The following is a 15,281-nucleotide window of genomic DNA, read 5'->3' as shown; positions in this document are numbered from 1 at the left end:
TACCCAGCAAGGTAAGAGTGTTTCCCAAACGAAAGTTAAAGGAGTTCATCATCATTAAACCAGCCTTAAAAGAAATGTTAAACAGACTCCTCTAAGTGGAAAAGAAAAGGCCATAATTAAAAGAAAATTAGGAAAAGAAAAACTTTCATGAATAAAAGCAAACAAACAATAAAGATAATTAAGCAATCACTTACAAAGTTAGTATGAAGGTTAGAAAAGTACCAAATTCAATTATTTCTAAAAAAAATTAGTTAAGGGGTGTCACAAAATAAAAAGATGGAAACTATGAGGGGCTCCTGGGTGGCTCAGTCAGTTAAGTATCCGACTTCGGCTCAGGTCATGATCTCACAGTTCAGTTCTGAGTTCGAGCCCTGCGTTGGGCTCTGTGCTGACAGGTTAGAGCGTGGAGCCTGCTTCAATTCTGTGTCTCCCTCTCTCTGCTCTTCTCCCACTTGCACTCTGTCTCTCCCTCTCTCAAAAATAAACGTTAAAAAATTTTTTTAAAAAGATGGACACTATAAAAACTTATACAAAAAATGTGAAGGGGAGGGAGTAAAAATAAAGTTCATTTACAATGTCTTTAAAATTAACTATCAAGATAATATAGACTGTTATATACTCAGAGTGTTATATATGAACTTCATGGTAAGTATAAACCAAAAACCTATAGTAGGTACACATAAGAGAAAGAATCCAAGCATAACACTAAAGAAAGTCATCAATCACAAGGGAAGAGAGCAACCGAAGAAAGGAACACAAAAGAACTACAAAAACAACCAGAAAACAATAAAATGGCAATAAGTACATACTTATCAAGAATTACTTTAAAAACGTAAAGGATCTAAATGGCCCCATCAAGATACAGGGTGATGGAATGTTCCCATAACAAAACAAGCCCCACCTATATGCTGCCTACAAGAGACTCACTTCAGACCTAAAGACACATAAAGACTGAAAGTGAAGAAAAAGATATTCCAGGCAAATGGAAACAAAAAAAAGCCTAGGTAGCAATACTTACATCACACAACACAGACATTAAAGTGTAACAAGAGACAAAGAAGGTCGTTACATGATAATAAAGGGATCAATCCTTAAAGGGAACAGAACTGTAAATATCTACCCACTCAACATTGGAGCACTTAAATACATAAAGCAAATATTAACAGACATAAAGGGAGAAATTAACAATAATACAATAATAGTAGGGGACTTTAACGCCCCACTTACATCAATGGATACTGTATCCAGGCAAAAAATCAATTAGGAAACAGGATCTTTATATGACATATTAAAAATTTTTTTATTTTATTTTTTATCTTTATTTGTGAGAGAGAGAAAGACCTCGAGGAAGGGATATGGGCGAGGAAAGGAAATAGTGGAGGAGAGAGGGAGAATCCCAAGTAGGCTCCAGGTTAAGCACAGAGCCTGACATGGGGCTTGATCCCATAACCCTAGGATTATGACCTGAGCCAAAAATCAACAGTCGGATGCCCAACCAACTGAGCCACCCAGGCACCCTGACATATTAGACCAGATAAACTTTACAAATATATACAGAACATTCTACCCCAAACCAATAGAATACACATTTTTTTTCAAAACACGTGGAACATTCTCCAGGACATATCATCTCTTAGGCTACAAAACAAGTCTCAATAAATGTTAAGATTTGGGGCGCCTGGGTGGCTCAGTCGGTTAAGCGTCCGACTTCAGCTCAGGTCACGATCTCGCGGTCCGTGAGTTCGAGCCCCGCGTCGGGCTCTGGGCTGATGGCTCAGAGCCTGGAGCCTGCTTCCGATTCTGTGTCTCCCTCTCTCTCTGCCCCTCCCCCATTCATGCTCTGTCTCTCTCTGTCTCAAAAATAAATAAAACGTTAAAAAAAAAATTTTTAGAAGATTGCACTCCTATCAACTATCGTTTCTGACAATCATCATGAAAGAAATTACAAGAAAAAAATTGGAAGAAGTACAAACACATGCAGGCTAAACAACACACTACTAAATACCCACTGGGTAAATGAAGAAATCAAAGAGGAAATAGAAAAATACACTAAGTAAAATAAAATGAAAACACACCAGTCCAAAATCTACAGGATGCAGCTAAAGCAATTCTAAAGAGGAAAATTTATAGTGATAAAGGCTTACCTCAAAAGACAAGAAAAAAATCTCAATCTATCTAACTTTTACATGTAAAGGAACTAGAAAAAGAACAAAGCCAAAGCCAGTACAAGTAAAAAAATAAAAGATCAGACCACAAATAAATAAATGAAACAGAGACTAAAAAAACACTGGAACAGATCAATGAAATCAGCTGGTTCTTTGAAAAGATCAACAAAATTGACAAACTTTTAACTAGACTCATCAAGAACAAAAGAGGAACCAAATAAATAAAATCAGAAGTGAAAGAAGTAGCAACTGACACCATAGAAATACAATCGATTGTAAGAAACTAAAATGAAAAATTATACACCAACAAATTCAACCTAGAAGACAAGGACAGATCCCTAATATACACAGTCTTCCAAAACTGAATTAGGAAGAAACAGAAAATTTGAACAAATTCCAGTAAAAAAAAAATAACAGCAACCAAAAAATATCCAACAAATTAAAATCCAAAACCAGATGGATTCAGAGGTGAATTCTACCTGACATTTAAAGAAGAATTAATACCTATTTTCTCTTCAGTCTATTCCGAAAAAAAGGAACAGGAAAGAAAGCCTCAAAACATACATTCTATAAGACCAGCATTACCCTCATATCAAAACCAGACAAAGACACTACAAAAAAGGAAAACTATAAGCCATATCCCTGAAGAACATGGATATAAAAGTCCTCAACAAAATATTAGCAAACCACATACAACATTATTAAAAGGATCATTGACCATGATCGAGTGGGATTTATTCCTGGGATGCAAGGGATGGTTCAATATCTGCAAAACAATCAACATGTGAAACACCACTTTAACAAAAATAAGAATAAAAATATCATCTCAATCACTAAATAAAAATCATTTGACAAAGTCAATATCCATTCATGATAAAAATTTTCAACAAAGTGGGTTTAGAGAAAACACCTCAACATAATAAAGGCCATATATGATAAACTCACAGCCAACATCATACTGAATAGTGAAAAATTGAAACCTTTTCCCCTAAGATCAAAAACAGCACAAGGATATCCACTCTAGGTACTTTTATTTGACATACTACTGAAGTCCTAGCCACAGTAGACAAGAAAAAATAAAAGGCATCCAAATTGGTAAGTAATAAGTTAAATAGTCACAATTTGCAGATGACATGATACCAAACATAGAAAACCCTAAAGGCTCTACAAAAAAACTATTGGAATAAGTGAATTCGACAAAATTGCAGAATATAAAATATATAGAAATCGGTTATTCCTATACACTAATAATAAAGTAGCAGAAAAGGAAATTAAGAAAATAATTCCATGCACCCCTATATTGATTAGAGCATTATTTACAATAGCCAAGTTACGGAAGTAGCCTAAGTGTCCACTGATTGATGAATGGATAAAAAAGATGGGATATATATATATATATATATATATATATATATATATATATACACACACAATGGAATATTACTCAGCCATAAAGAATGAAATTTTGCCATTTGCAATAAAATGGTGGAGCCAGAGAGTTAAAGCAAAATAAGTTAGAGAAAGAAAAATAACCATATGATTTCATTCACATGTAGAATTTAAGGGGGGAAATAAGAGAGAGACAAATTAAGAGACTCTTATTTATAGAGAATTGATGGTTACAGAGGGAGGGGGGGTGAGGGGATAGGCTAAATAGCTGATGGGAATTAAGAAGTGCACTTGTGATGGGTGGCTAAGTTGGCTAAGCATCCAACTTTGGCTCAGGTCATGATCTCGTGGTTCATGAGTTCCAGTCCTGCGTCGGGCTCTGTGTTGACAGCTCAGAGCCTGGAGCTTGCTTTGGATTCCGTGTCTCCTCTCTCTCTGCCCCTTCCTTACTCGTGCTCTCTCTCTCAAAAATAAATAAACATTAAAAAAAAAAATGGACAAAAGATTAAATAGATATTTTACCAAAATAAATACACTGATAACAAATAAGCACATGAAAAAATGCTCTCAGCTTCATTAGCTATTAGGGAAAATGCATGTTAGAAGTCACAATAAGAGATTTCTATATACCTATTAGAATGGCTAAAAGTAAACAATTCACCATACCAGCTGTTGTCAAGAATATAATATATCTTGAATTCTCAGACTGCTGATGGATGGTTCAACCACTTTTGGAAAAGTTTGGTAGTTTCTTAAAAATGAAATATATATCTCCAGCCATTCCATTTCTAGGTATTCACCTTAGAGAAATACAAAGACTTATACACAATCACAAGCAGCTTTATTTGTAATAGCCCAAAACTGAAAGTGACTGAAATGTCTATCAAATGGTGGAAGAGATAAACAAATGTTGGCATATGCATTCAATGATAAACTATTGACCAATTAAAAGAACTAGTGACACACACTACAACCTGGATAAACCTCAAACATGGTGAAAGCGGACAGACAACAAAAGCTTCATATTGTATGATTCTATTCATATGAAATGTAGTGAAGCAAATGTATAGACAGAAAGCAGATCAGTACTTGCCTAGGGCTGGGGGCAAGAGTGTGGATTAACTACAAATAAGCACTAGGGAACCTTCTGGGGACATGTAAATGCTCTAATATTGGATTGTCATGATGGTTTCACAACTCCATAAATTAATTAAAATTACTGTACTGTAAACTTAACCATGGGAGAATTTTATGGTATATAAATTATACTTTAGTAAAGTTTTAAATTTTTCTTTAAAAAGTACCATAAAGAATAAAAAGACAAGGCAAAAATGGAAAACAGTACGTTAACATATAAAACCCACAGCAGACTAGTGACCAAGATATATATAAAAAATGCTTATGATGTCATTTTTTAAGGGCTACACATCTCAAGCAAACAAATGGATAAAGAAATAGACATTTTATAGAAGAGGAAACCAACTATAAATACAAAGCTGATGTTTCTCAATAATGAGGGAAATACTAATTTTCATCATAATCACCAGACAGACAAAATTATCTTTGACCCAGTTACTTTTAAGAATTTATCTCACATTGGGGCGCCTGGGTGGCTCAGTCGGTTGAGCGGCCGACTTCGGCTCAGGTCATGATCTCACGGTCCGTGAGTTCAAGCCCCGTGTCGGGCTCTGTGCTGACAGCTCGGAGCCTGGAGCCTGTTTCGGATTCTGTGTCTCCCTCTCTCTGACCCTCCCCCGTTCATGCTCTGTCTCGCTCTGTCTCTCTCTCTCTCAAAAATAAATAAACGTTAAAAAAATTTTTTTAAAAAAAAGAATTTATCTCACATAAAGATGTGGTGTATATATATATACACAATGGAATACAGCTCAAAAAAAAAAACAAAAAACTTGCCATTCGCAACATGGATAGAACGAGACAGTATAATGCTAAGTTCAGTAAGTCAGAGAAAAACAACATATGATTCTACTCATATGTGGAAGTTAAGTAACAAATGACTAAAGGAAAGAGACAAACCAAAAAAAAGACTCTTAACTATAGAAAACAAACTGATGGTTACCAGAGGGTAAGGGGATGAGTGGATAGGTGAAATCAGTGAAGGAAATTAAGAGTACACTTTATCTTGATGAGCACTGAGTAATAAAATTACAGAATTACTATATTATATACCTGAAACTAACTTAACTATATATGTTAACTATACTAGAATTAAAATAAATTTTTAAAAAGAAAGAAAAAATGAAAATAAGTAAATAAGATTTTATCTTACAAATCTACTGGTAAAAGGCCATAAAGATACATATTCAAATATAATTGCTAAAGCACGGTATGAATTATCTAGATTGAAAACAACCTGATCATCCATTAACAGAGCACTAGTTAAATTAAGTATAGTACCTGCATATACTGGAATACTAAGAAGTCATTAAATAACAAAAATTAACATTCTAATACATAGAAACGGACCTATTTCATACTACTACTACTGAATGAAAAAAAGTAAGGCACAGAACAGTGGGCATGTACTATTTATGATTATATATACACTCATGTATACAAACACACATATTTATACATGTACACACATATATCCTGTGTATGTTTTAAATATTTTTGGAACATAGCATAAAAAACTCCGAACAATGATCTTCTCTGAGGAGAAAACTGGGGACCACGGGAGGGACATTTAGATAGTATATCCTCCTATACATTCGGAAGCTTCCCATGCTCATATATTATTTTTTAAAATAGTTAACACAAAATAAGCGAAAATTAATTTAGAACCACATGGTGAATGAAGTATTGAGTCTAACTGAGAAATGTTATCTCTAGATAAAATCTGTCTCTGAATACACATTGTGGGCTAAACATTGAAGATAAACCAATCATCTGATCTTAGATAGCTACTTTCTCATGGCAGAAAATCCTCACATTACAGCCTCAAAGATGAAAACTGATGTTTGACCCTAAAGGTTTATCCCACACAAGAATCAGAATCAGACACTCTGAAAGTGTTTAAGTGATTTCATCACAAGCATTTTCTTTCACATCAAAAACATCTTCTTGATAACAGTTCTGTTTAAAAGATACTCTAGTTAGCAATCATAATGGAGTTTTCACCACAAAACATAAGTACCATACGGGCAAGGACTTTGTCTTGCTCAGTGCTGTGTCTCTTGCAACTAGAACAATGTATGGCCATAGTAAAAATTCATTAAATAAATATTTATTGAATGAATGAATCCTTGCCCACTGTCTTCAAAAACAAAAATTATTTTGTCTATCTTAAGAAATTATCAAATTTGTTTTAAATGGAAGCTATTTATTCATTCGTTCTACTCATATGTGGAATGAGAAGGCACATGCAAACAGGGAAGAGGGACAGAGGAAGAGAAAGAAAGAATCTTAAGCAGGCACCATGCTCAGTACAGAGCCCGACACAGAGTCAATCCCATGACCTTGGGATCATGACCTGAGCCAAAATCAAGAGTCAGGACACTCAACTGAACAAGACACCATGACATTATCAAATGTTCTATTTGTCAGCATGCCACAATCTTTTAAAACACTCCTCTCTATTTCCTTCAGCATGATTTTGTTTCTTGCCTAATTTATGTTAATTTAACTCATTTTATTTTACATCCTCACAGTTAAGCATCTACTTGAATGTACTAAATCCCAACAGTAACATTTAAAGACACCAGATATATCACAATTTCAATGTCATGAAATAAAATGGTTTCTTTTTACTTCAACTAAAAAGATCATGTTTTAATCACAATATCTGCTAGCACCAGACTAACCAGATCTGTGGTCTCAAAGTAGGTGGTGATAATACCATGCATTGAGGTAGGAGAAGAAAATCTTATAAATTTGATTTATATATACTTTCAATTTCACTCTTTAATTTCTGAGTATGCTATTAGTAGTATTTAATAGATAAAATAATAAATCACTTATCATGTCCCAGGCACTATTCTAAACAAATATATTAACTTACCTAACCCTCACAATAACCCAGTAAAGGAGATAAAATTACTGCTTTACTTTACAAGTAGAGACACTGAAGCATTAAGAGTTAGATGCCTGTTTTTTGTGTTTCGGTGGCTGAACCAATTCACATTGACAAAGACAGGATTTAAATTCTAACATCAGATTCCACCTTCTTAACCAGTAAACTATACTGTATACAATATGCATAGTAGTATAAGTATACAATTCACAAATAAATATTCATGTGTTAAAGATTCAAGCTCAAAGTGTTTTAAAATCGTTTTCTTTTGTTTTTTAACTGTTGAGGATACAAGATCAAAAGAATACAAAAATCAATGATATAGGAAACTCTAGAAGTCTTGCTTCTAAAAACACCCTTGTTATAATGACTTCTCCAATTCTAGAAGAACAGTAAGAAAGGTAATCTTGTGAGCCATAATTACTCCTACAAACTAGGCAACTATCTGGAAAAAGTCTGTAGTATTTCTTGTCCTCATTTGGGACATTATATATTTTCTTGGAAAGCTGTTTAAAATAAAGAAGCAATATGGAAAACAATGTGGGGTTTCCTCAAAAAGTTACAAATAGAGCTGCGCCTGGGTGGCTCAGCTGGTTAAGTGCCCGACTCTTGATTTTGGCTCAGGTCCTGATCTCACAGCATGGATTTGAGCCCTGTATTGGGCCCTGTGTTAACAGCATGGAGGGTGCTTGGGATGCTATCTCTCCCTACCCCCCCCCACCCCACCCCTTCCTCACTCATGCACGCACATACTCTGTTTCTCTCTCAAAATAAAAAACTTTTTTTTAGGTTAAAAATAGAACCACCTTATGATCCTGCAATCAAACTACTGGATATTTATCCAAAGAACACAAAAACACTAATTCAAAGGGATACATGCACCCCTATGTTTATAGCAGTCCAAGTGTCCACCAACTGATAAATGAATAAAGATGTAGTACATATACAAAATGGAATATTATTCAGTCATAAAAATGTGAAATCTTGCCTTTTGCAACGACATGGATGGAACTAGAGATTGTGATGCTAAATGAAATACATCACAGAGAAAAACAAATACCATATGATTTCACTCGTGGAATTTAGGAACAAAACAAACAAGCAAAGGAAAAAATGAGAGTCAAAGCAAGAAACAAGACTTTTAATTACAGAGAACAATCTGATGGCTACCAGAGGAGAGGGGGAAGGGGAGATGGGTTAAATAGGTGGTGGGGATCAAGGAGTGCACTTGTGATGAGCACGCGGTGATGTATGGAACTGCTAAATTACTGTAGTGTACACCTGAAACTAATAACATTGTTAACTAACTGGAATTAAAAAAAAAAAGTTAGAAAAAAATGAAAAAGCAATTCAATCATAATTCTCAAGACAAAATTTGATCCCAAGATGCAACCACACTTGAATATGCAGATATTCATGAAGAAACAGTAATATTCAAGAAACCATTAAAAAGAAAGAAAAGAAAAGAAAAGAAAAGAAAAAAGAAAAGAGAAAAGAAAGGAAAAACAGGTGTTGGCAAGGATGTGGAGAAAAAGGAACCCTCATATACTGCTGTTGGGAATGCAAACTGGTGCAGCCACTGTGGAAAACAGTATGGAGGTTCCTCAAAAAATTAAAAAGAAAATTGCCATATGATCCAGTAAATATCAGGTATTTACCCAATGAATATGAAAATGCTAATTCAAAAAGATATATATACCCCTATGTTTATGGCAGCATTATACACAATAGCCAAATTATGGAAGTAACCCAAGTGTCCATCAAGAGATGAAAGGGTCAAGATGATGCAACACACGCGCGCGTGCACACTGGAATACTATTCAGCCATAAAAAATAATGAATCTTGCCATTTGCAATAAATAACATGGATGGAGCTAAAAGATATAATAGTATGTGAAATATGTCAAAGAAAGACAAATACCCATGATTTCACTCATGTGGAATTTAAAAAACAAAACAAGCAAAGGAAAAAAAAAGAGATAAACCAGAAAACAAAATGATGGTTACCAGAGGGGGGTCAGGAGGGATGGATGAAATTAATGAAGAGGATTAAGTATACATTTATTTATTTTTGCCCTTGAAGCTTTCCAGTATTCACTAGTCTTTTTTTGTTTTCATCTTTTATTTTTTTTATTTTTTATTTTTTTTAATTTACATCCAAATTAGTTAGCATATAGTGCAACAATGATTTCAGGAGTAGATTCCTTAATGTCCCTTACCCATTTAGCCCATCCTCCCTCCCACACCCCCTCCAGTAACCCTCAGAGTTTGTTCTCCATATTCATGACTCTCTTCTGTTTTGTCCCCCTCCCTGTTTTTATATTAGTTTCCCTTCCCTTATGTTCATCTGTTTTGTCTCTTAAAGTCCTCATATGAGTGAAGTCGTATGATTTTTGTCTTTCTCTAATTTCACTTAGCATAATACCCTCCAGTTCCATCCATGTAGTTGCAAATGGCAAGATTTCATTCTTTTTGATTGCCGAGTGATATTCTGTGGTATACACACAAACACACCACATCTTCTTTATCCATTCATCCGTCAACGGACATTTGGGCTCTTTCCATACTTTGGCTATTGTTGATAGTGCTGCTATAAACATTGGGGTGCATGTGTCCCTTCGAAACAGCACACCTGTATCCCTTGGATAAATACCTAGTAGTGCAATTGCTGGGTCGTAGGGTAGTTCTATTTTTAGTTTTTTGAGGAACCTCCATACTGTTTTCCAGAGTGGGTGCACCAGCTTGCATTCCCAAAGTGTACATCTTGATGAGCACTGAGTAATACATAGAATTGTTGATTCACTACATTATACACCTGAAACTAATATAACACTATATTTATTATACTGGAATCAAAATTTAAAAATAAAATATGGACAAATAAAGTTAATGAACAGTACAAGAGTTACTTAACATTGTAAAAAAACAATAGTAATCCTCTGAACACATATCTAATGCTCTTTAACAAGCAATGCAAGAAAAGCCACCTAAGTGCATCTAAATACTCACATAATGATATTCTAAGCATAAAACTCAGGTTTAGTTCTCATTTCATTGAGAATTCTCAATAGCTCCAGATGACAGTTAATAAGGCTTTGGCAAAAAAGCATATGCCTAAGCAACACAGGCAGGTTATTTTTAGAGCAGCCCAAAACTAATTTAACAAAGCGTTTATTTGTAAGTTTATTTATTTTTATTTTTTTTTTATTTTTTTTTCAACGTTTTTTATTTATTTTTGGGACAGAGAGAGACAGAGCATGAACGGGGGAGGGGCAGAGAGAGAGGGAGACACAGAATCGGAAGCAGGCTCCAGGCTCTGAGCCATCAGCCCAGAGCCCGACGCGGGGCTCGAACTCATGGACCGCGAGATCGTGACCTGAGCTGAAGTCGGACGCTTAACCGGCTGCGCCACCCAGGCGCCCAAGTTTATTTATTTTTAGAGAGCACACAGGCAAGCAGGGTGCAGAGAGGGAGGGAGAGAATCCCAAGCAGGCTCCACACTGTCAGTGCAGAGACTGACACAGGGCTTGATTTCACGAACAGTGAGATCACAACCTGAGCCAAGATTGAGACACTTCATCGACTAAGCCACGCAGGTTTCTTTTGAGAAAGGGTTTATAATAGCAATTTCAAAGTCCTCAGTTATTTTATAAAATATTCCTTTCAAAAATGTTTGTCTTGGGGCGCCTGGGTGGCTCAGTCGAGTGTCTGACTTCGGCTCGGGTCATGATCTCGCGGTCTGTGAGTTCGAGACCCGTGTCTGGCTTTGTGCTGACAGCTCAGAACCTGGAGCCTGCTTCAGATTCTGTGTCTCCCTCTCTCTCTGCCCCTCCCCAGCTCATGCTCTGTCTCTCTCTGTCAAAAATAAACATTAAAAAAAAAATTTTTTTTTAAAGTTTGTCTTCAAGATTTTTAAAAAATTTTTTTTTAATGTTTATTTATTTTTGAGACAGAGAGAGACAGAGCATGAACAGGGAGGGCCAAAGAGTGGGAGACACAGACTCTGAAACAGGCTCCAGGCTCTGAGCTGTTAGCACAGAGCCCGACGCGGGGCTCGAACTCACAGACCGCGAGATCATGACCTGAGCCGAAGTCGGATGCTTAACCGACTGAGCCACCCAGGCGCCCCAAGATTTAGGAAAAAAAAATTTTTTTGACCTAAAGTTAGTAATGAAATGGAATCAGTGGTTGGTCTGGTGGATGAAATTATTGTGAAGATAAAATTATACTACATATGAAAACAATATATAAACCTAAGACATTAGTAATAACAATGACAATGAAGAACTCAAGCGGGTAGGAAAAAAGTCTCAGCAAATAAATCAGATTTGAGGAAATGTTAGCCCCATGCTCTTTAAGATGTTGCCAGAACTACATTGTAGAATATGCTATAATCCTGCCTTTTCAGACCTTTAAATCCTAGCAAAAGGATCCAAAAAGGTCACCATAGTTAATACATCAACAGTATGAAGTCAATAATCCTAGTTAAGTTTAAGAGTTGTAAAAGATTGAACACAGAATGAATAAAAATGGAGAAAGAGGTTGAATAGGAATCAAGTTTAAGCATACTGATGTCTACCTTTTTATAAATTACAGCAATTCAAGAAATACCATATAGAGCAGATAGTGTTTCCTATAAGAATGAACTAGATATTCAATACTTAGTAAGTGATCAAAGGCTAAGGTAATTTTTAAAATTAAAAATATTTAATAAGTTGCTACACCTTGCCTCAAAAAGGTATTAATGTGTCTACCTTTGGTCCTGAAACTGGATGGATGTTATTTTTGGCAGATATAGGATGAGGAAAGGTATTCTGGAATGCAAATGCAGAGGAGACAGGGTAACCAATCCCACAGGCTGGGTAAGTAAGTCTACCATCAACCTAAAAATAAAAACATAAAAAAGGTTAAGGATGAGACATTAGTATTTGCCAATCCAGGAGGCGTCAGCATCTGTTATAATAATTGAGTACTATCTTAGAGGCTAATCTTATCATGACACCAAAACTCTGCTTTATTACATAGCATGAGGCTGGGATACCTTAAGGCTTTTTAAAGAGTGGCTATACAAGCTTGACAAAGTCAACCATTGGATCTGGCTTTAAACGGAGTTCAAACAGCGGCCTCTCTAAACCTCTCTGAACACCTGGGTTCCCTACAGGCCTTCCATTCCTAAAAAAAGGGATGCTGGAAGGATGGAGTCACAGTTCAATAAGCCAATCAGATATAAAATAAAAATAATTTTCCACGAAAATGAGTATAAACAGCACAGTGCCTGACATGGGGCTTGAACTTACGAACAGTGAGATCACGACCTAAGTCGAAGTCAGACACTTAACCAGCTGAGCCACCCACGGACCCCAAGACATGTTCTTACATGGACTACCTGACACAGTAACTGGCTTTGTCAGTGATTTTCAATATGGTGACACCACCATTAACCAATGTTATGAAAATAGTTTATTTTTATAAGAGCGCAACTGAAACACAAATCTTAGGAAGCAATTATGTACATCAGTGGTTACATGACAAAAAATACCTTTTACAAAGTCATGAAGGTCAAGCCTGTCAAATTTTTTCAAGTTTGTCATTCAGCAGTGGGCACTTCTTTCTACACCTTTTTCTATTTAGCAAAAATCCATTCCTCTCTTTAAACATCAAGTACTATCTGATTAAGTACTACCTGATTTATTGGGATAGATTTAAACTTCAATTAAGTATTTATTTACATTTTAAATCCTCTGCCAGTGCTCTCCAACCAAAAACTACCAGAAATGTATCTTTAGGTTACACCCTGGGTTTACTGCTCCTTGCAAACAATGGAGACTGCACACTGTGGGGAACCTAGTAAAAGGGATGTGGCAGTATGAAGGTGTTAAAGGGACTTATTTATTGGACTTATGTGTTAGGTGGTTTAAGGGAGAGTTTAATAAAGTGTGGCTTTGTTGTGGGTTGGATGCTATCTGTAAATAAGGATAACTGTGTGACTATCTGAAATAAACCTTGTAAGTCAGGAAGAATGTACTAAGGCCAAAACTATAATTGGTAATGAAGCAACAACCAATCACATTAGCCAGGATAGGAGAAAGCTTGTGTAGTTTTGTGGCTTGGCAATGATTTTTTTAAAATTGTGGTCTGACATGATTATGAGGTGGTCTTGTTTTTGTCTTGATCCGTCACAGTCACAAAGTGGCCTTGCCTGATGTTGATTTTCTGTTATATCGTTTGTTCAACAGGAGAGCCCCAATGCCTAGTTGTGAGTGCCAGGACAGCTCTCCTAGCAACACCAGGGTGTTGCTGACAGCAGCAAGCCAGCTCCCAGACGTAAGGAGCTGCTCTTCTGTTTCCCCTAATTTCTTGCAAGGAAAAAGCTCCTGGTACTGGGAGCTAGAAAGCTTATATTTCCTAACTATTCCTTCGGGAATCTGGAACTGACAAGCTTGATAAAAGGACACTTCTTTCTCTCTCTGCCCCCCCCCACCTCCTGTTTTTCAAACAGAATTCAGTTTAGGCTCCATCCGTCACAGTTCCAAACTTGAGCCCAAAGCCTATTCTCCCTTCTTAAGGCCCCGTGAATACTGTAAGCTTTTCAGCACATGTGGCATTACTTTAGTTATGAGTGATTTCTATATGAATAAAATCTTAAAAAGAAGTGTGCCCTTGAAAAATAGCCTCTTTGCTAAGAGCAAGTATACCTATATGTCACACTTCCAATAACTGTAGGACTAGTAACTGCTACTAGTAACTAGTAACTAATAACTAGTAACTAGTAACTAATAACTAGTAACTAGTAACTAGTAGGACTAATAATTAGTTTCAAATAATAACTGTGCTAATAACTGTAGGACTCTTTAAAGTTTAAATCCCATTTCTCACTGTTCTTATAATTTGCATACCTGAAATATGCATATTAGTACCGGCACCTGAAGTCATGGAAACTTCCTCACAGTCTGGGAATATTTTTGTTTTAGGAAATGTACTAAGACCACTCACATCATTTTTTTTTTAAGTTTATTTACTTGAGAGAGAGAGAGAGAGAGCGCGCGCGCGCAAACAGGAGAGGGAAAGAGAATCCCAAGCAGATTCTGCAGCCCCACACACATCTCGAACTCACGAACCGTGAGACCATAACCTGAGCCAAAATCAAGAGTCAGATGCTTAACCGACTGAGCCATCCAGACGCCCCAACGACCGCTCACACCTTAGTTTAAATCTTACCACATTAGAATTAGGAGAAATCCCACTTCTGATTGCGTTGCTGCTCGAATGTACAGGCGGAGTGGTGGACGGTCCCAATACATCTTGCTTTCTCACTAGCTGATTTTCATTTAGTTCTTTATTTAACCATGTGATTACTTAAATAAAAGAACAAAACAAGATAAAGAATTTTGATTATTTTTTTCTAATTACTTTAAACATTTAAAAATTATACTGAGATTTTTAAAATGTTAAGTCTTTAAGATTACCTTATATCACAGGAGACTACAGGTTTACCTAAATTTTTGTCATTAAAGACTCTTATTTGAGCAACTACCACATAGAACTCCTTAACCTATTACAATCTGAAACATGTATTTCTGCTAGTCAAGGATCTCTTTCAAGGCTTTCATTTCTAGAATAATATCTTAGTTTACTTAAAGTTCCCACTCTTATCTGATAACCAATACTAAATACTGAGAAAATGTTATAGGCTTGAT

At 35.9% G+C, this 15,281-nt stretch overlaps 1 protein-coding gene across 1 annotated transcript in view; it reads right to left on the bottom strand.

The window, feature by feature from the left end:
* The window catches only part of SASS6 (SAS-6 centriolar assembly protein), a 64,595-nt gene that overhangs the window by 11,003 nt on the left and 38,311 nt on the right, over positions 1 to 15,281 (bottom strand). The window contains exons 13-14 of the mRNA XM_049616733.1: positions 14,803 to 14,939; positions 12,339 to 12,467 (exon numbers count right to left, since the gene is read on the bottom strand). Of these exons, the coding sequence (XP_049472690.1) occupies positions 12,339 to 12,467; positions 14,803 to 14,939 (266 nt within the window). The remainder of the gene's footprint in view (positions 1 to 12,338; positions 12,468 to 14,802; positions 14,940 to 15,281) is intronic.

This window comes from Panthera uncia, assembly GCF_023721935.1.
Source record: "Panthera uncia isolate 11264 chromosome C1 unlocalized genomic scaffold, Puncia_PCG_1.0 HiC_scaffold_4, whole genome shotgun sequence".
Lineage (NCBI taxonomy): Eukaryota > Metazoa > Chordata > Mammalia > Carnivora > Felidae > Panthera > Panthera uncia.
The sequence above is the reverse complement of the archived record's forward strand: the minus strand, read 5'-3'. Positions and strand labels throughout refer to the sequence as shown.